We start from the raw sequence: 21273 nt of genomic DNA, 5'->3' as shown, positions 1-21273 counted from the left end.
GCCAGGCCCATTTCTTTGTGCAAGGTCTGTATCCTGGGGTTCATGTCGCTGCATCTTTCCGCAGAAATGGTACCTCGTGCAAAATGCATTTGGGAAAGCAGACTTTGCCAGAGCCGAGCAGGAAAGGCTACTCTTGTACAGGGATGGCTTTTTGATAGGGCAGTGTGACCTGCAGAAAACGAGCTTGCATCCACATATTCCAAGCCAATGGATGAAAAGCCTCTAGGCTGTGCCCATGATCCCAAGTAGCGTTGCTGGCTCAGAGACAAATGAAGCAGGGTAGTGATCCTGAGGGTGAGCGCAATGTTTGGCAGTCGCAGGAAGGCAGAACAGTCAGGTTGGCTCGAGAAGCTGAATTTCACTCAAAAAATGCCTTCAGTCTACATTGAGACCGAAGCTACAGAACACAGCAAATTAATATATACAGCAAGAAGATTTTAAACATTTTGGTGCCAAAGCTCAATTTGAGCGGAAGCCTTTCCCCCTGGGAAGACAGTAGAAGACAAAGCCACAAAAGTACAAATTGATAAGCAAAACGGAGAGGAAAAGAAATCTCTCCATGGCAAAGTTAGATAATTGCACAACTGTTCCAAGTGGAAGAGAAAAGGTCAACAGGCTGGTGCACAGAAAGTTTGTGCCTAGCAGGGGTCAATGTTTCACATTGCATTGGAAGAACCATGATGATTATATTGAAGTGACTAAGAAAATGCCATAATCTATGGACAGTAAGAGAAGCTGAGAAGGCCTGGGTAAGACTATCTCATGATGACACACAGTGAAGTGAGAGACATTCTCTAAACCGCAGGGTATTTGAGGTAGCACCAAACTCAGCAGAATGATGGGAACAATGTCAAAATTAAGAATGAAGTTGTACCAGATGGCACATGAGGGAGTCAAAGCCAGGACTTGGCAAAGAGAGGGAAAATGTTAGCCATCAGCCTGTCTGGATAGCAGCAGGAGAGATGAGATATATGAGCAACCTGGAGGATGAGGAGGACACTACTTAACAGAATGAAAGTTCAGCAGTTAACAGATAGGGATTATATAAAGCAATCTAAAAGGTGGGTGGTAAGTTTGAAGACCACAATATGTTAAAAACTATAGAGATACAACTGGTTTGTATCATCAAAGACCACCTTCCCACGACTCTCCTCGCTATTTCACCATGCCAACATTTCTCTGCTCTTCCTAAAGTCTTATTTGAGAGGTTGAATGCATTTACTTTAAGCCTCTGCTGTGTCCTTAAGTTGGCCTCATGCACTCAATTTGGGTGTCTGATAAAAAAAAAAATACAATGTGAAAATAAAACTATTCAAATGCTCTTTATGTCCTAAAGGAAAATGAAGACTTGGATCCTTCAGCTTGATTGTAGAGGAAACCGCTGGGTCAGCGGCTGGAGGATCTGTGTCCATGGCTAGCTCTGATGCAGTGTACCTGTGTCCCCTGAAATTGGACTGCTATAAGCACGTCGCTTCCGTTGGGAACTGCCTTTGAGCTAAAGCCCTGGCCCTTGGTCATTGCCAGAGCCATGCTGTAGCTCTGTCTATACCTGGCCTGTGCCTTGATGTCCTGACCCACCAGCCTCATCATTGCAGTGATGGAGACTGATCAGTAATAGAACCTAGTCATTGCCCCTAGACCTTCTCTTGTGGAAACAGGGGAGCCACGTCAAGCTGGGAGACGGCAACCCTTCCTACCACGGAGCCAGCTCACCTCACCATGCAGAGCCATCTCTCTCCTCCTGTGTCCATGGTGAGGAACGACAGACTCTGGGGTGGCACAGCAGACCCTGGGGTGGGCAAAGTTAGACATTAACATTGTTAAACGCTGCTGGCAGTGGGAAATTCAGGCTGGCAGTTTCCTCTTTTCTCTGTTTTATTCCAGCACTGAAGACCTGTAAAGCAAGTCCAAGCTCCCATCAAACCTTGCTTTGGGACTGAAGGCTGTAAGGGTGAACAGGGTGTCTTCAGGCTGCATCGTGGAAACATGTCCTTGGCCGTTAATGAAGGTCTGAGTTTGATCCCGAGTGAATCATGGCTATTAAACTCCGTAGAAATAGCCATTTCTGTGGTAATAGCTAAATTATAGCCCATACGCTGAATGAAACCAAATTAGAGCTCCATGTGCAGTATTTATTTGGGCAATTTCACTTAACCTTAATTCCGCTTATACCTTGATTTAGTAATGTCTGAATTTTTTTATAGTTCCATTTATTGAGAAGACCACAAGAGACTTGAACTGAGTAATTTTCTGTTTCTGCAGTTTAGTACTTTAATAGCAACAGAATTGTCTGTACATAAACTCTTTAAACAATAAACATCTTTATCTGCAGTGGTTTTGATGTTTATTAGCTTTGTAGCACTTCATTCGCAGGACACAGTACCACCTTCACAAGAAATTGAATTGATTTGTAGTCAAAGCAGTGATTTTGTTTACTTTTTGATTTTGTAAGGAAAAAAAGAGGTAACTTTTAAAGAGACAAAATATACTTTAGTAATACAGAAAATAGTTTAAATAGTAACTTATCAGATTAATGATCTCAATTTGATTGGACAGTGAAATGCTGGACTGTATTAATTAATATTAGCCCTTAGAAGTTGCCAACTGTAATATTCTTCTAAGGAAATATACTTCACAGGAAAAATAAGGCTATATTCCAGCCAGTTAGTGTCAAGGAACAGATAATGGAATTCCTTGTTTTCTTGCCAACCCAGTGATATCATGTAACTTCTTTTAAATGTTCATGTAATCAACAGTCTTTATGCTGGTCTTCATTTAATAGACTGAATAATTTTCTGTTTCAAAACCAGTCTTATCAGCATTTCTTCTGTACTTACAAAGTCTTCAGGAAAAAGTTGTGGGTTTGGAATCACATCCCAGAGGTTATAAGCAGCAGAGAAACAAAATTCACTGAAAAGGGGATGAAGATGAAAGTTTGTGCTTTATTTCCCTGCAACATTTTTTTGAGGAAAGTAAAAGTATATTTTGAAAGAAATGGAGCCACTTACTACCACATCAATGGAAAGAAACAGAGCAAAGTCCATCAGTACACATTGCTCTCCACTGTCTCCTCCTTTGAAATGTAGTATCATGGTGATGGGAGCAAAACCAGTTCTCAAAGGCAGCCGTTGCCATGACTGCCAAGGCACAATTAACTCTTGCAATGCACGGGCATGAACTGAAGACACTGACTGATGGCAGCTACCTACGCCAATGCCACTGTGCTACTATGTACAAGGATGGTAAAGGAATTACTCTTGTTCTATACCACAATTTTCAGGCTGAACAAAATGCAGGACACACGTCATAGTGAGAAGCTATCCAGGGACTTTCAATCAGCATCTCAACTTTGGCTTCAGGTCTCCACAGATACAAGCTGAAATATCCTGATGCAAATTGAATATGGTCTTGCTGCAATGTCATCAGCACTTAAAAAATACCCTTCCATCTCCCTGTTGTAAGAATTTTTTGGGGATGTTACTTTTGTTTAACATTGCCTGGGCTATTTGGTACAACTGTTTGACCACTTTGTTGGAAATTAAGAAGGGTATGAAATCTGTTACTGCAAGTGAGAAAGAAAATTATGCTTAACATGCAGCTGAAAAATAATGATTTTTGAAGCCCTTCACATTCACCTTAACCAGTCTTTTCCCCCCCTGCTTTCCTCTATATCCCTAAACAATTGCAGGTACTGACATAATGCAACAACGTCAGGGGGAAGAGATAGAAGGAACTGCTAAGGCTTTTGAAGACCTACAGCCCTGGAATGGACAAGTCCTACACTGGGACATCCCTGTGGGGCACAGTAGAAACGAAGACATTGAACTCATTTAAATCAATAGGGAATAAGATAAATGTGAGGAATAGGAGCTCTCTAAACCAGCTTTACCATCAAAGCCTCTGTAATAGAGAGCTACGCATGAGACCTGCTGGTCTTATCAGCCCATGAACATGCTTTTCTACTCTTTGCTCCCAGATCTTCCACTTCTCTGAGACCACCATTGTATGGGCGTTTGCAACCAAGTGTTTCTTAATTAATTATCAACAACAATGAAACTCAACCCTGAGTCTTCAATGCTCAGGTTTGCACAGATTTTCTCACTGCATAATTCGCAGATATTCAGCAGCAGTGATCTTGCTATTTAACACCAAAGCATCAGGTCCTGATATTGTCCAGACAGAAGGTAGCGAGACAGGAATAAAACAGGTGGCTGGGCTGCATTACAAAAGTGAGGGGCTAGCCAGAGATTAGGGGTGAGCACAGGGTACCAAAAGCCCTGAGTCACTTCTCCTTCGTCACGATGCACTGTTGCCACCTGATGGCCTGATGCAAGATTGCAAGAATGACATTAAAAAAGGTACATTCTTTAGGAAAGATGTCTTACATTTCATCAGACCTACCAATAGCTTTAAAAAGAAGGTTTTCAGCTTGAAGTCTTTTCATGCCCTGCTAATGCAAGTCTCTGCTCCACAGGTAATAAATTACATTTCTTCGAAGTGAGAGCCATAATCGCGATATTTACAGAACAACTATGTTTTATTGGTATTTAGCAGGAACTTTTCTTTGTCTTTTGCAGCTTCCTTCCTTAATATGATGACAAGATATCTGAAATATAATGATGCCATCAGGCCTGGAATGGGGAGTATCATGTCAATACTGGGATGCTTGGTCCATCCATCCTGATATTCCCCCACTAGCCACAATAAGCACTCCAGTTGCCCCTCAGGCTGGCCCTGCAGACCACAGAAGCAGGTTTGCCTTGTGTGACATAGTCAATGTCCTGCTTCAGGTGTGGTGTTGAATCACAGGGAAGCTCAGCAGGCCCCCTGGAATTTTCTGACCACATTACTTGCACATCTTTTTGTCTCTTTTCCTATTGATTTTCCCACTTCTTATGTCGAGTCCAGTCACTGTAAGCATCCTTTTCAACGAGTATAACATCAGGTCAGGGCCTGCAGCCCTAGAAGCAACATCTTCCTCTCATTCCAGCTGGTTTAGCCACATAAGAAGCTCTTATTGGCTGCTTAATTTCTTTTTAAAATACCGAGGCTAAAATACTGAAGCTGAAATGGTTTGGAACTAAAGCAGTGGGCTCTATGATTGTTGCTCTGGTGAAACCCTGGTGGCTGAAGGGTGGGTTCTGCCTTGGGACCATTGATGTGACTAACAGAAAAGGTATCATGAGTTAACTCATGAATGATCATGGGTATGGATATGAAGGAAAGGTATATAAACTGGCAGTTGTCACCTGTGACCTTCACTTGCTTTTTTTATGCAGATGATGAAGATGCTACAAAGAGGACCAGAGCAGGTCACATTCCCATCACACACACCACCTTTGGTTAGCAGTAGATTTTAGACACAAAGAAAACAAGTTTACTTATCGGCACTCTGAAGAAAGTGGCTGGAGCACAATCTGCCAGCTCTGCTTAAAAGATCTGTTTCCATAGGCTGTTTATTTCTGAGGTGGTCTAAAGCGTTTCTTGAATCCACAGCCGAAGAACTTCTTCTGTGGGCATCACATGCACCATTAGATCACATTGCTCAGCTTCTTCACAGCCAAACAGCATCAACTGGGTGGGGGGCTCGGATATTTTCTATAAAACAAAAGCACTTAAACACCTTCAGGATGATGAGCTAGGCTCTCTGTCTTCTACTTTCCCTACAACTATTACTTCCATCCTTCCTGCCACAACTGTCCAGAGACCCAGTGCTCAGGAACCCACAGCCACAAAAGCTGCTGCCTGCTTTCTTACTTGAACTGGACAGCCCATTTAAGCCACCGGCTTAAACGTACCCCTGAATGAGTGAGACAAGGGGCTGCTTTTCATGGCTGGTTTCTCAGCACCAAGGAGCTGAGAAGCTCAGTGCTGATACCAGGAGACACAGACCAGTGCCAGTGTTCCCAATGACACAGCTGTTTTGTTGAGAGAGCAGCTGGTCAAGCAGGTTGGTCCATGTCTCCTGAGATGCTTCCCCACAAGCACCAGGAGCATCATCCTTGTGCAGGGCTCTAGGCTGGAGGCAGTGACAGCCGTGTAGCCAGCTCATGTGGGCTGCTTGACCTTGGCAGCTCTCATCTCACTGGAATGAGGAAGGCTTCTTGTGCACGCAACTACTTTTTCTGCCTGCCCTATGCTCCCATGAATACCCAGCACTCTAAAAACCACTAAAGCACAGTAAAAAATGATACCAGTGTTTCTGGCAGGACAGCAACAGGGCAGCAGGAATACTGAAAGATTCTACTTGTTTTCCAGGTAAGGAAAGGCAGGGTCAAAGCAGCCACAGCAAAGCCAGCAGAGGAGAGAAGGGCAGTAACCAGCCATACGGATTTGTCACCTAGAAACAACAGAAGCAGTAAAACTTCTCAGAGAGATTGTGAGGACAAACCACTCAATGCAGTCAGCCTGCACATTCTGGAGCTGCTCTTCCAACTCTCCCTGGTGAGATCCTTTGTTAGCACACTCCAGGGAAGGATACTAGCACCAGTGAAGGTGGTTGCACTCATGAGTCTTCCTTTTTATACCCATCCCACCCCGCAAGGAACAAATGGACAGCACATTTGCAAACAAGACAGGAGATATTGGGTGGAAACAAAAAGAAGAGCTGTGGACTATCCTTCTTGGGCATGACTATATGAAGAGAGTAGGAAGGAAGGCAGGCTGTTACCTCGTGTCCTCACACATTGTGTCTGGCTGAAGTCGCTGCTTCTGTTGATCACCTCGACGTATGTCTGAGCTTTTACACAATAATCAGTTCCTGCCTCCATGGTGTCCAGGTGAACCACAGAGCTGACCTCTTTCACCACCTTCTCTTGCATCTGCCACAGGCCCAGGAGAGAGAGCATCAGAACATAGGGCAATGGGTTTGTACCTTACTGGAGAGGGCACTGCTTGCACTGGGATCACCCTTGGCTCCTGGCTTGCCTGCTCACAGTAAGCAGCCCTGCTTCTGATGCTTCCTAATAGAAGAAAGACTTTTGTATGTTTAAATTGGTAATCCTTTCTCAGAGTGGAAGATGCTCACAGAGGAGATCTGTACAGCCCTGTGCTCACCACTGTATTACTACAGATGATCTGGAAGAAAAATGAAAACTGATATATGCTAATAATACTAAATAATCACTTCAGAGCTAACCGTGAGGAACTGCAGGGGAACCTTGTAATAAAATGGCAAATGATATTCAAATGTGGAATGATGTTCATGAGAATTTTTCCCTTTTGTTTTAATAGTCGATGACTTGACCTTAAGTTGAGCAACCCCTCATCTGGGTTCAGGTTTCATGGAACAGTCAGCTCTGTGGTAGACACACATGCTAACAGTTTTGGGGAAGCGTATGAAGACGTGTTGTTCTATGGTGCTAACCCATAGTGCTCCTGCACCTTGAACTGTGAAGGTTTACTTCCTGCCCACCTTCACAAAGACAAAAAGAGCTGGAAGGAGTTCCACGGGGAACAACTAAGTAGGCTGGGAGGCCTTGGCCTGGGAAGAGGCACATAATATAAAACTATTAGAGTGGTGGGGAAAGTGACTAGGGAATAACTGTGCTCTCTCCTAAACTAAGATTTAGACTGCAAAACAGATAAGCTGCAGAAGTCTTAACTAAAGAAAGCCGTACATGCTAAAGTCTACATGGCTTGAACACAAATTCATTAAGGGCTATTAATAATATGAGTTGTGGCTCAGGAATTTCCTGCACCTGTGTCTCTGAAATCTCAGAAAAATAATCTAAGTGTAATTACACACAGGCCCTCTCCTTATTATCTTCCTCAGTCATCCCCATTGCTCACTGGCAGAAAGAAGATACTGGGTTTGATGATCCCATGGTCTGACTTTATACAGCTGCTTTCAATGCTTTTTTGCTCTTAGGCACTATGGAAGCACCAAGTTCCCAGGAGAAAAAAAATAAAATTGATGTCTAGTCAAAACAGAAGGACCTGAATGGAACACAAATTGTCACTGCTTCAGCGTTACCCAGGTGTAAGCAATGCCCTCAGCTAAGCATGTTACAGTTCACCGTCACAGGCAAGCTGTTTTACATAAAACTGCCAAGAGAGCTTTGTCAGCAGCTGAGTGTGACACCTTGGTCTGAGTAAACCAAATGATGTTCAGGGAAGAAGGTCAGAAAAAATACCTTCAGTTTATGGATTCTGGTTTGTCTTAATAGTTGAGGTCCCTGAGGTGTTTCCTCTGATTCCTCTTCCCAGAGAAGGAAATGTGCAAAGAACCAACAAGCTTCTCCATGGGCCTAAGACCAACTCACTGGTATGTGTAGAGATATATGGCACATTGACTCCAGGCAGGTTTCCCAGTTCATAGCAGGAGATTAGACTGGCACAGGCCCTGGGCAATGTCTGTAACTTACACTCCAAGTATGTGGTTTCTCTGTTATCATCCAAAACTTGAGGATAAAACTCACCCTACTCTCCTGGCCCTTCTTCCAATAGAGAACACAGAACTGAAACGCAGGCCCCATGTCTTCCAGCTCCACTAGTAAATGATACCCATCTGCCATGACCTTCATCAGAGGTGGGGTCAGGGAAGCTGCCAACACAGAGAGAGCACCATTATCACATCAGAAGCAACCCTGAAAATCTGCCTTCCTTTCCCCAGTGAGAAGAGAAGCTGCCATCATGAACACAGTAACATTAACCTGGAATAATAGCTGGTTGCTTCAATGGGGCAGAAACTTTTCTCTGCCTTGCAATATGTATATACAGTAGCACACTTTGAGCAGGAGGAGGACCATGCTTGGCATTGCAAATGGGAGTTTGGCAATAGCTGAGTTGCACAGGACTAGAGAGGTTTCAAATTTTCTCCAGCGGAATAAGTATCTGGCTTGGGGGTCCCTTGTGATCAAAAGCAGCAGAACCAGCTGAGTGATCAGAAGTTGAGACACCAGATCAGGCCAGTTCTTCTGCTCCTGGGCATTAGCTTAACACTAACTTACAGAACAGGAGCTGTGAAACTACTGCTTATTCATGGGAGTCTTGGCAATTATTCAAAGGTGAAGGAAAAAGCAATATGAGCCTCAGGATAACTCTGGCAGTTCACAGGAATCCTGATTTTCTTTTAGTATCTACACGGCTTTGGATAGACTTGGGCTAATGACCTGCTGTGACTTAAGTTTTTGTAAATGTATGCAAGTACATCTGCAGGTGATTTACTTCATGCTTACTTCGATATTCAAAGCTTAGCTCGGTCTGGGATTCCACTGTGAAGAGTATTAGTGAAATAATCAGAATCAATCAAGCACGGATGAAACTACACGCTGTACATTTGAGAACTGGGAATCAGGGCAGTACAGAGATATTTACCCTACTTATCTATACCGTTCTTTACCACTCTTTTGTAGCTGAAACTGGTTTCAACCTCCTTGCTTTCAAAAACGGAAGGAGAGCAGTGTGTAGGAACATACGGAAGAGATGTTTTTAATAGAATTTGCTCTTGCATCCAATGAATTGCCATTCATACTGAGCGATATGAAACATAAAATCCAAGTATGTTCACCAGGAGTGTGCCACAAATGGGAAGCCTGGAAACTATGTTATACTTCTAAATTAAAAGCTGAAAATATGATTAACTCAAAATAAAAAATAAAGAATATAAATAAAAAAGCTGGCCCTCAATCTTTGCAGAAATTAGGTGGCTATGGAGAAAAAAACACCCTGCATTGTTAAGACTGCATCAATGCTACAATTTCCACTTTTCTTTCCTGTTCTGGAGTTATTTCGTATATCGGACAACATGGGAGAAAGGAATCATGTCTGAGAGGGAGTGGGATTTCCAGGACCGCATGAGGCAGACAATGCTTCTATATGATCAGGCTCTGGATCATCTGAAATGACTTGATGGTATGGATTCGATGGAGCATCAGCAGCAACCCTGACTGATCAGAACTCCTCAAAATCAGGGACAAGAATGGCCAACTTGCCGAAAGAAACGTCTGGAGTCTTCTTACCTACCTTCAAAGCCCTTCAGATTCAAGCCCTGGTAAATTCCTCCCTGCCTCAGGAAGAACTCATGTCCAAGAACACAACCTGGAGTCTCTAAGGGTGAAATATCCCAATCCAGCAGAAAAGGAGCTGAGAAGCAGGATGTGCTTGATGTGTTTATGGGCTTTGTGTGACATGCAAAGTACACAAACACAAGCAATTCCTCAACACCAAACTCCTGAGAAATTAACATCTAATGTAGCTTAAGCCAAACAGCAGAACTCACTTGTGATACGATTGAAGAAACCTTTCAGGGTGCCCCACTCCGATCTTCTAGTACCAACATTTGCCCTTACGCGCAGGTTATAGGCCACAGTGGCTGAGATATCCTCTGTGATGTTACACACTGTGGCTGTGATAAATGAACATTCAGAGATGGGGATCCAGCTCTCGTTGGCATACTCCCGTTCATACTCCCTGTGGAGAGGAAAAGAAAGCAGACGGGCAACAGTCTGATAGGACATTTATCTGTGACATGGGCTAAGGCTACTTGCTAGTTCTTTCCAGGTAAAACCGGTACTGAGATATGCTCAGGCTGGAATACCAGGAGTGTATGAAACGAGTATGGGTGTGGTTTAGGTCTTATCTAGGGAAAATCTCCCAGAGTCAGCTTGTTCATGAGCCAAATGCAGCAAGATGTTGTAGGAGGTGGGGACAGCCAACACAGTGTTGATGCATCAAATCCTGCCCGCTCGCTTGACTTGATCATCCCTGATAAAACAGAATTTCAAAGCCATATTGTGATACAAGTCATAGCTCAAGATGCATTAGAAACCTTCTGTAATGTATGTTGTTTTCAAGACCGACACTGAATAAATCTCAAATGTTTCCTTTTTCTCTTCTAAATAAATCGTTGCTACTTTACCTAATTTTTTAATTCTTCAGACACAGATGGGTTTCACATGTGGGCTTAATGCACAATTTGATTTACTCAGGTATCAACCTGTGAACAGTCTCAGAATTAGAAAAAAACCCATAGTTTTTCCCCCACTTGTGATCAATAGTGCTTGAGTATCAAAACTCTCTTACATCTGTGAACTGAATAGTGCTCAAGACATTGTAATTGTGCAGGATTTTAAGTCTAAGTAAGCAAGCGTTCAGAGAGCAAAATAAGATGAAAAAACCCAGAAGTTACCCCTGAAACTCAACAGAGTATCTCACAGTTTCTCTCTGGATGATCACAGGACTCCAAGTTAGGAAGTGTTTCATGTTGGTAGAAAGAATAGATATATTCTGAGGTGCTGGCAACAAAGCATCTTCACCTAAAATTCCCAGCAAAACAAAAAAAGAAAGAGAGAAAGGAAAAAAGTATATGAATATAGTAGGAAAAAAGTTTACAAGAATAGTACAGAACTGTGTTTTGCATCACAAATACACACTCTTCATTTCACTACCATCACTTCAGTGTCTGAAAATATTTTACAGAGAAATAGAAACGATAATAAAGGAGCAAATGACAGAGCACTAAGTCTGGCACTGTTTAGAGAAAGGCAAAGCATGCCTTTTAATTATTTCAGAATTTTTCATTGCATCAGTAGAACAGTGAGAAAAGGTCAAGCCTTTATAAAGCCATCCAATTTGATTTAATGAAGTCAAGTAACAGATACTCTGTTGCTCTCTGTAACCTCTTCTAATGGATATCATGGTTAGAAATGTGCTATTTCTTTCCAGGCTTGACTGGGCTGGACAGTGTAGAATATCCTAGCACTGGTACAGCTTTTTCCATGTTGCAGGATTCTAATAATGTAAGTACTTGCAGTCTGCAATCAAAGGACCTCTTAATAGAATAAACTTATTCAATGGGCTATAAATGAAATTATTACATTGCTCTGAGATTGTCAAAGCATAAGCATGGAATTGTACCTACAGTGTAACTGATTTTATCCTATGGCATCTTAATATAAAATCCTTAGCAGTGATTAGACCAGAGCAGAGAAGGGAGGATTCCTCATGGGCACGTCCTGCACTATGCTATGGGAACAGACTTATCTCTGTTTTGCCACTTTCCATTTCCAAACTGTGTTCTCTCTGCTCAGCAGGGAACGGTTCCCAAGGAACCATTGGAAATGAGGAATGGATGGATCCATTTCAAACAACTCAGTGTAGCAATGTTTTTTTAAACACTCTCCGACAAACAAGGGAACTGCTCTATCAAAATACATCTATGTTATCTAAAGATTATTTCCTAATTATTTTTTAATTTCATCTATTTCACTTAACAAGGTTCCCTTAGCCTTTAACCATCAGTAGAAGAGAATGTCTTCTTTTAAACTGTGTTTACAAAGTTAACCAGATAATGTCAGTTGTTCTACTCGGGATTAAAACCAGGCTGACAAGTCCATGAGCAATGTTTTCATGATTATTATTCTTTTAAGGCATTGGAACAACATCAGTCTGCCCTGAAGAATATTCCCTGTATTCATATCTTCATAAAATCACTAATGACGTGGGGAACCTTGATCCCAATTCATATGACTCTTTGGCATATGTTACATGGATCAGTTGACAAAATGCTTGGCTGTCCTTTACACAACAAGTCAGATATCCCTGGGATGAGAAGCTTTTTTCCTTGCTGTTTAGATAGCAGGAGATTCACTGCCCACCATATCAGTGGCTCTATTGCTTCTGTCTGTTTGACAGCCCATACTACGGTCAAGGAACTCTTTGCCTTTTTTTAAGTCCTTATTGGCCTTCACTCTGCAGGTCAGCCACCTACTTGGTCTCTTGTATTCTCCATGCTTCTCAATGTTTAGATTGTTTGCTACTGCTTTTCCTTGTACTCTTGGCTCCCATATGAATTTGGGGAGGTAAGCATGTGAATTACGTAACAGAGTTCAATTATGTGATCAGACTCTGTTTTTAACACGAGTCATGCACACAACGATGTTCCAGGTGTGAGCTGCACTGGAGTGTTTCCTAATGCTTTAAGTCCTGGCTTTTGGACTTTTGGGGTATATATATATTTATTCTTTTTTTATCCAACCGTACCTAATCCTATCTTATTAAAATGTCTAGAAACCAATTTTGAAAAAAGATAGTTCTGAATTGGCCTATATAGCTTTTAATGGACCAAAGTTTAATTTGCATCTGGTTGAGACCAATCTTCTTTTCCTGGTTATGCTTAGCTGACAAACCCAGTGACTCTTCTGTTGGCACAGTGAGATCTGTCACCTCACTTCAGCTGCACCACGAAAGTTCACGTACAGATATCAAGGTTTCTTTCTGCCTTTCATGAGGAAAAGCTCTGGGCCTCATGACAGCATATTTGTCTCTAAGAAAAAGGTTCACTAATGGATGTTTCTGTTTGGTATTAAGAGATTCAGGATGGGCACAAATTTTGCTGCTTGTAAGAACCCTTCTCCAAGAAAAATGAGATATATAAACCCCAAATACTCATGTGTGTTACCTACAGAGCATATTTGCTGATTTTTACAGGGCCACATACCTTCTGTGGCAAAGCACACAGCATCTCTTAATCCAGTGCTCTGGAGTGTTTGCACTTCAGTGTCAGAAAAAGAAGTCTCCAGCACTGCAGGAAAGGCAGTTAGGGAGGTATAGTGTTGTGGGCATAAAATTTACATGAACATTGCAGTAGTTCAAACATCTGCCTTCATATGAAGGAAATTGCATCCCTAGAGAAACATATTCTTTACCTTTCATAATTAAAGAATATAGAAACAGACATCTGTGTGTGCATAAGTATAAATATATGTGTGTGTGTAGCTGTTACACATAAAAATCATAAGATTCTGTGCTTTTAAGGTTAAACAATTAAATAACAAATACACTAAAGCGGAACTTATAATTCCACTTTTGTATGTCTCACTTGATTGTTTGCATCTGCATGACCCTGCCCTACTGCAAACACAGTGGACAGCCCTCAGGACTGAATCAAAAAAGGTGTAAAGCTAAAACTTGAGATCTCATCCAGTACACAAATGAAATGGAATCCCAGAGCAATAAAAGCAATGAGGCACTTCCCTGCTTTCTGCCTGGCACCCAGAGCCATGCTGAAAGCTGTAGTTTCAAAGAGAGGTTTGTGCTATTCCAGAATGCTGTTGATCTACACATAACATCTCCTGCATCACATCCAAGCCAATTATATTCATGGTTTCTCTAATCCATCTGTTGCAACAGCCCACAGAACAATTGTAAGCAAATACCCGTTTAACACTGAGTGAAAAGACAGGTTATATAAACAGGGAAAGCCCTGAGTATAAACAGTGAAGCATGTTGTTTCAGTACTAAAATACTCCACCAAATCTGGTCCATGCCTTTTGAAAGGAAAAGAAACTACAACCATACAAAGCAAGCAGGACCAAGAAGGCAGTTAGCCCAGGGCTGAGTTCCATTTGATTTTGGATTGACAAGCAATATGTAAATAGCCTCACAGGAAAAGCCAAACTACAGTCTTTCAAGCCTGGGTACTGACTCTTACCCTAACATCTCCAGTCGTGCCAAAGAAAAGACATGTCCAGATTTTCTCTGTAAATAGCATTTTTGCCTCCTATGCTATCAGCAGTATATTCCATTTCATTTGCTACACAAAGAAAGGATTCCCATTTAGAATGGTGATGCCTTCTCTTGTTTAGTATTTTCCTCCTCTTTGTGTTGAACTTAAAGACTCTACAAGTAAAAAAAAATCATTATCAAATCCAGTACATTTGTCTGTCTTACTTTTCAGTTTAAAATGCCTTAAATAAACTCTGATAAAATTCCATTGCTCTGGGATAGATTTTCATACCCTACTTTCTCAGTTAATATAGAACACCATCATATTTCATCACTGCTATTTCATCATTATTTAATTTTACTTCACCTTTACTATCACCACTACTCACTGTTAAAGAGAATTGAACACTTCAAAAATATTAATAAGATTACGTCTTTATTCATAACAGCCTCCCCTTTCAGGAGCTCAACAAACATATGAAGAAACAGTAGCCCCAGAATCCTCTGTTGCATAGTGTTGTATCTAATAAGCATCACCTTTTAACTTCCAAGCATTGTGGCATTTAATCATTTTTTTTTCTAATCTGGAGGCTAACAATGTCACCAGCTTCTTGTATCTTCAAACATGGTCTGCATCTCTGCCTTTAAGGAAATTTCAGTGAAAGGGAATCTAACAAGGGAATTCTGAACTCTAAATATTGGTAAGAAGAAAATAGAGTAACATTTGTTCCACTTCCAAAAGCTAAAGAGATTTCTTTGTAAACTAAATGGTGAAAATGAAAGCCACATGTCTTTAACTCCCAGAAACAGAGCATTTGGGGCAACAAGAATAAATTACTCTAAACAACCTCTTTGGCTGTAACTCTAACCCAAAGGCTCTGGGAACATCCTCTCCCTCCCTTGCTGGTGCCCACACTGACTGCAAAAGGCAAGACCCTAGCACATGCCCCCTTGTCAGTTTTTCTCACCAGCACCTGGGATACAATCCTGGACTCGTAGGCTAGACAAGAACATGCTGCCATCTAACCTGGTGTCTGCTCTGTGTAACTGCAGGGCAAATTTACACATAAACATTCAATCAAAAAAAGGTTCTTTGCTCAAAAAGGAGATTGGACACAAATTTTCATGTTTCAGGTCAAGGCCGGGAGAATGTGGGACACACAGTAAGTTATCCCACCTTCCTCTCCTACTGTGTGTCACAGTGTAGAAGACACAAACGGGGGAGTATCTGGCTGAGAAAAGCTGGCAGTCACCACACACAAGGGCAACACAGCTCCTAAGCAGAAACATCACAAAACTAACCAGACCTTAAACAAAAATATAGTAAAACTAACCCCAAATTTATTTAAAGTATAGTTGCACAGTTTTTCCCTCTTTTGATAAACCTTTGTCAGAATCTTCCCTATTCTCCAGAATAAACTTTCAAAGCATATGCAACTTGATGTTGAGTCAGTGGTTTCCATACCTAGCAACTAAGAACCATAAATAATAATCTGAAAGGTTTGGGTGGATAAGGAAGCTATACAACTACCTTTTCTAGGTCAGAGAGCAAAATGGAGCAAGACACAACCTGCACTCAGGAGCTAAGATGGCACATTTATAAAGACAGTACAGAACCAAATCCGAGCAGAGTGACAAGCCATGTTTGTGTTCTACAGGACTGGCCATCGCAAAAACACTGAGGTGTATTCAGGAGATCTGAGGTCAAACTCCTTCTAGATGTGTTTGGAGTCTCGCATTCAATTGGAGAAGCAGCTTACAAATTGCTCAACCTCTTTCCAGGGTAAAGAAGACTCTCAGTGAATATTTTTGAGCTATTAATTAACACTTATACCCTTCCTCCCTGACCCGGCACCCCCTGCACAGGCAGGGTGTCCCCAGTGCTCAGAGATCAGCATTAAATGAGGACTTGAAAGTTGAACTTCTCATAGAACAGCAGAAGAGTGAAGACAAATACAGTAGTAGTAATTTAATTGCCTTCAAACTGAAACTCCCCTTTAGATTTCAGAATTGACTTGCACATCATAGAATTAATGGATTGATTTTTTCATTTGCTAATGCTAGTATGAATTTTAGACAGAGAATCAAAATTCCAGATTGCCTGGCCTCATATTATTTGGCTTAATTTTGTAGAGGCATCTTTAACAGAAGTACAAAAGACTTCTTGTTTCTCACAACTCCTTCATCTGCCGACTACTCAGCTGAAGCTATGTTAGCCATTTACCTGTGAGATGTGGTGCAATCAGAGCGCAGAGGAAGTAGCAGATGAGCTTTAGTGACATTCTGCTCCCGTCTGTTGTCTTTTACCACATTCATACCCTGTTGGGAAGCTCAGAAATTTGCTTTCCTGGACAGGGAGCCCTATCTGAGCCAGCCATGATGCGAGCGAAGCGGAGACTCCGGGGGAATATTGCAACCACCACTTAGCTGCCTGCCTGAACCAATGCCAAGGACATATTATACTCAAATTGTTTGTAAGGGTGTAGTTATGGGGAGTGCCAGGGTAATCTGATGCCAGCATTTCTTTACAGGTCTGTGCAGCTGTCCAACTAGGTGGCATAACTCTGTTTCTCTTAGTTAGTAATTCGATGGATTAAACAAAGACGTTATAGGGGGGAACAGGATGCATTGGATATTTCCATGAATCATAGAATAGTTTGGGTTGGAAAGGACCTCAAAGATCATCCAGTTCCAACCCCCTGGCATGGGCAGGGCAACCTCCCCCTGGATCAGGCTGCTCAAAGCCCCATCCACCCTGGCCTTGAACCCTTCCAGGGATGGGGCAGCCACCACTTACCTGGGCAACCTGTGCAAGTGCTTCACCACTCTCACAATGAAGAAATTCTTCCTTATGTCTAGTCTAAATCTGCCCCTCTCCAGTTTATAGCCATTGTCCCTCGTCCTATTGCTACAAGCCTTTGTAAACAGTTCCTCCCCAGCTTTCTTGTAGCCCCTTCATGTTGAGGAATTTTTAGATCAAAATGGGCACGGATATTTAGACGTGCACAACCCAGCTTTTGCACCTGAATAAAGTTAGCCTTGCAAAAGAATTAGTTACTGTAGAGGACACGTTGCCTTTAAGGTTTCTCTCTGTATTATTAGAAAGTTGCTCTGCCCTGTACTCCTCTCACTTCTCACGGGAAGCTTTCCTCAGTAGTCCCTGACTTGTTATTTTGTAGAGCAGAGTGCTCACACAGCCGTTTCTCATGGGAAAGCATAATACTGTAGGTAAACAATGATTGTTTACTGCTAAAGGAGAACTGACAAATCAGCTTGTAACACCATGGCTCGCCCCTGCTGAAGAGGGGTATAAATGTATTGTGAAATCTGAATAAAACGGCTTCACTAGATCATATTGGTCGTGTGGTGTCCATATCCTCTGCACCTTCAGGCACTGGAAGCCGCTCCAAGCTCGGAGCCTTCTTTTCTCCAGGCTGAACAACCCTAACTCTCTCAGCCCGCCCCCGGATGGGAGGTGCTCCAGCCCTCCAGCCTCCGGTAGTTTATGTAGCTGGGGTTTTTTTATGCTCTTTTTTTAATGTTTTCTACTCAGCCCCCAAACCAGATAAACCCTGATGCTTCCATATATCAGGGAAATCCCCTGGTATTACTAAGGCATGTCTGAAACCACAGAGCTTACACAAAGGACTGGTGCAGGTCAGTGTGTCTCTGGGCTGGCAGAAGGGAGTTGTATGATCGGATTTATCTTCAATTACTACCTTATGAGGAGCCGCTGAGGGAACTGGGGCTGCTTAGCCCGGAGAAAAGGAGACTGGGGGGAGACAGTTCTGGCTCATGTTCAACTTACCATCAATCCAGACCCTCAAATCTCTTTCTGTGGGGCAGCTCTCCAGCCTCTTATCCCCTAGTCTGTACATGTGATATGTACATACACTCCATCCCAGGTAGAGAATCTAGCGCTTGCTCCTGTTAAATGTATGCTTGGTGACTGCTCAGCTTGCTGGCATATCCAGATCTCTCCACAGACCTATGCCCTTGGGGAAGTTCACAGCGCCTCTAGGCTCAGTATCAGCAGTGGATAGACAGTGTACATTTGATTCTCACCTCCAATCATTTAGAAAAACAGTGAGAAGCCCTGGGAATGACCAGCCTGGTGTGACCCCACTTGCTGGAACTCTCGCAGCCCAACTTGTCAGCTTATTGCTCACCCAGCACGCAATGGGCTTGTCTGGTGGTGTGTGGACATTGTTTTCAGGAGGATATGGGGAGAGCTGGTGTCAAAAGCTTCACTGAAATTGAAACCAACCACATGAAGTCATGGGGTGATTTGGATCGGGATGATTTGAGCTGGGGCTCAGGGAGAACCAGGGGGGCTCCTCAGTCCTCTGCCATGCACATCACAGCTACGGAGTCCTGGCTCTCTAGGAGCTCCAAGATCTCCCTTGTCTGCCAGCGGAAATTCCCAGCCAAAGGGTTTCTGGAAACCCTGTCTGCCATCGCTGGACAAACGCTTCTACCTGCTGCAGGCTCTCCTGGTGCACTCAGCTATTCTGAGCCATGCTGTGCTCCAGCACCCTGCGAAGCAAGGTTGGAACAGAGAGGCTGTGGGCTAGGACACAGTCAGACCTAGGGAATGAGGTTCCCCAGGAGCCCCCCTGCACCACAGCCAGCCCTGAGGGGAAAGTTTCTCCCAACCTTGAAGGAGACTGCTTGTAGCTGGCAGTCTCTGGAAGTGCCATGCTCATCCCCACCCACTGGAAGTGCCACGCTCATCCCCACCTCTGCCCGAGCCAGAGGTTTTCTGTCGGTTTGCATCATTGTGACTTGGTTATGGAGCTGCTGCCTGCCCGGGTGCAAACCCATGACCTCTTCCCCCAACCGCGCAGAACTGTAACTCAGTGCTGGGTCTGCAAACATGACTTATGCACACCTTCTCAGTACAGAACATCACATTTATTGTAACAACAACAAGAACACAAGCACCAACACTCACAAACAAACACCTATGCCCACTCATCTAAACTCACACCCATAACCCTGGCCCCCCTCCTCCCACCCCCTCCAAAGTTCCGATTTTTCTTATGGAGACTGCTCCACAACCACTCTTTAGAGCTTTGCCCAGCACTGCTTTTGTGTCATGCTTGGCAACGCGTGATGACACCCCAACTTGTACCATTGCCAGGGCTCTGCCAGACTCCCACCAGGTTTCCTCTGGCCATTTTGGTGCCTCCTCATTCCAGCCAGCACGTGGCATCCTCCAAATCGCTACTGATCTCAGCAGCAATGCTGGGCAGGGTGAGAACCAGCCACACACCAACTCTTACACTGTGGTTCTCTTATTTCTCACCTTCCAAATTGCTTCATTTTTCCCCTCAGAAGGTCTTGGACCATCTGGATACAGTTTCACAGCTGCACCTGACCAGGGTAGCAAGTCAGAAATGCAGGGACTGAGCAGCTCTGTATTTATTAAAAGTAAAAACCAGTGTAGCAGCAAAACCCCGTCAGGCTGCTCACATCCGTGGCAGGAATCACAAAGGAGAGTTCACGCTCCTGGGTGCTGGAGTTTTCTCTGGAAGGCAGGAGCAGAGCCGGGTCCTGCCCGTGTCTATAGGCACATCTCCCTCGTTTGACCGTGGTGTGGGAATAACCACGGCTGCCAAACCCTCGAGTGGAGGCCAAACCCCGAGGAGAAGAGCGTTCCCTGGGCTGCCGCCTCCAACAGGCTCGTGCCCGCTGCAGCGCTTTCCGCAGGGCTGGTTTTGGGGACCCACTGCCTGGTTCTCCCCCTGATGCAGGCAATCCTGTGCTGCCAAGCGGCACAAGAAAACCAGGACATTAGCAGTCCCCAACTCCAACTGTTCCATCTCACTGTCCGTGATTCCCCTGGCCCGCACGGCAGGGATTTGCCTCACAGGGAGGTGGGCACCTGATTAATTTATAACTTCTAATGCCTGCAGATCCGTATTTCTCCCTCTGTAATGTACATGAGAGGCAGCTGGATCCCTCTCCAGCTCTGTTCTCTGGTGGGCACAGACATTAGGGTGTTATCACCTAACACAGCAGCTACCTGGGATCCCCGTTAGCAGGGGAAGCGAGGAGAGTTTGGAAGTAGAGGCCGGATCCTTGCTGCCAGGCAGCTCAAGGCCTTTAATGGGTTTTCTCTTTTCAATAAACCACGAGGCTGGCTCAGGAATGTTTACTGAGTCTGATCCTGCTAGAGTTACCCCAAAGGTAACTGGGAACCCAAGGTCGGGGATTTCAGGGCGCTGTAGCACTGAGCCGCTGGCTAAGTGAGGGAAACCCGCACATCAGTCACCAGTTGCCCATTCAGCGCCTCCAGGGACGTGGGCTGACAAGGTGTTACCCCTCACCAGCCAACCCTCTCCTCTTCCTCCTGCTGGGGAAGAGGCAGGGATGCCCTGGGATGGGTCTGGGAGAGCAGACACAGATGGGATGTGCTGAGTTTGCAACCTCAGGGTTCAAAAGCTCCATTGGTGTGAGAGGAGCCCAAGGGTGGATGGGGGTTGTTCTGCTATCAAAAGGCACTGCAGGGGTTTGGGTTCAAGTGACTGCCCTCTGATGCTTTGTTGACCCAAGTTTTCCCTCAGGGCGTGATAATCAAACTTGCTCAATAAACTCTGATGTGTTGCTCTTCAAATTCCCTTCTCATTGTCATTTCTCTCCTGCTCACCCTTCAATTTTGGGATCTATTTAATGTTTCAGTCATGTTTTGCATTTGCCTGTTTGCATGTGGCCGTGGGTTTGGCTTCTTTGGGCACAGAACTTTTCCCGAGACTCCAACACCGTGCACAGGCTCTCCTTTTGGGGTGGTTTCTCCCTCCACTTTTCCTGTCTGCCCTCATT

The 21273-nt window shown here is 43.8% G+C and overlaps 2 protein-coding genes across 2 annotated transcripts in view; one reads left to right on the top strand and one right to left on the bottom strand.

Moving 5' to 3' along the window:
- KATNIP (katanin interacting protein) overlaps positions 1–21273 on the top strand; it is a 519483-nt gene that overhangs the window by 133689 nt on the left and 364521 nt on the right. The window lies entirely within an intron of this gene.
- IL20RB (interleukin 20 receptor subunit beta) lies at positions 2322–16863 on the bottom strand. The gene is made up of 7 exons (XM_069869736.1): positions 16673–16863; positions 11132–11258; positions 10223–10413; positions 8421–8545; positions 6671–6821; positions 6195–6340; positions 2322–5598 (listed from the first exon to the last, which is right to left on the bottom strand). Exons 1-7 carry the CDS (start codon positions 16728–16730, stop codon positions 5473–5475), a joined length of 924 nt encoding a protein of 307 aa, XP_069725837.1. The 5' UTR covers positions 16731–16863; the 3' UTR covers positions 2322–5472.

The sequence above is a fragment of the Phaenicophaeus curvirostris genome, chromosome 16 (genome assembly GCF_032191515.1).
Source record: "Phaenicophaeus curvirostris isolate KB17595 chromosome 16, BPBGC_Pcur_1.0, whole genome shotgun sequence".
Lineage (NCBI taxonomy): Eukaryota > Metazoa > Chordata > Aves > Cuculiformes > Cuculidae > Phaenicophaeus > Phaenicophaeus curvirostris.
Note: the sequence above shows the minus strand (reverse complement) of the source record. Positions and strands in the feature narration are given on the sequence as shown.

Coding starts and splice junctions, on each gene's coding strand:
- IL20RB (XM_069869736.1), bottom strand. CDS start 16,730: ATGTCACTAAAGCTCATCTGCTACTTCCTCTGCGCTCTGATTGCACCA. Junction 10,414..11,131: donor TACTCTGTTGAGTTTCAGGG/GTAACTTCTGGG, acceptor TCCTCTCCACAG/GGAGTATGAACGGGAGTATG. Junction 6,341..6,670: donor ACAATGTGTGAGGACACGAG/GTAACAGCCTGC, acceptor TGTTGTTTCTAG/GTGACAAATCCGTATGGCTG.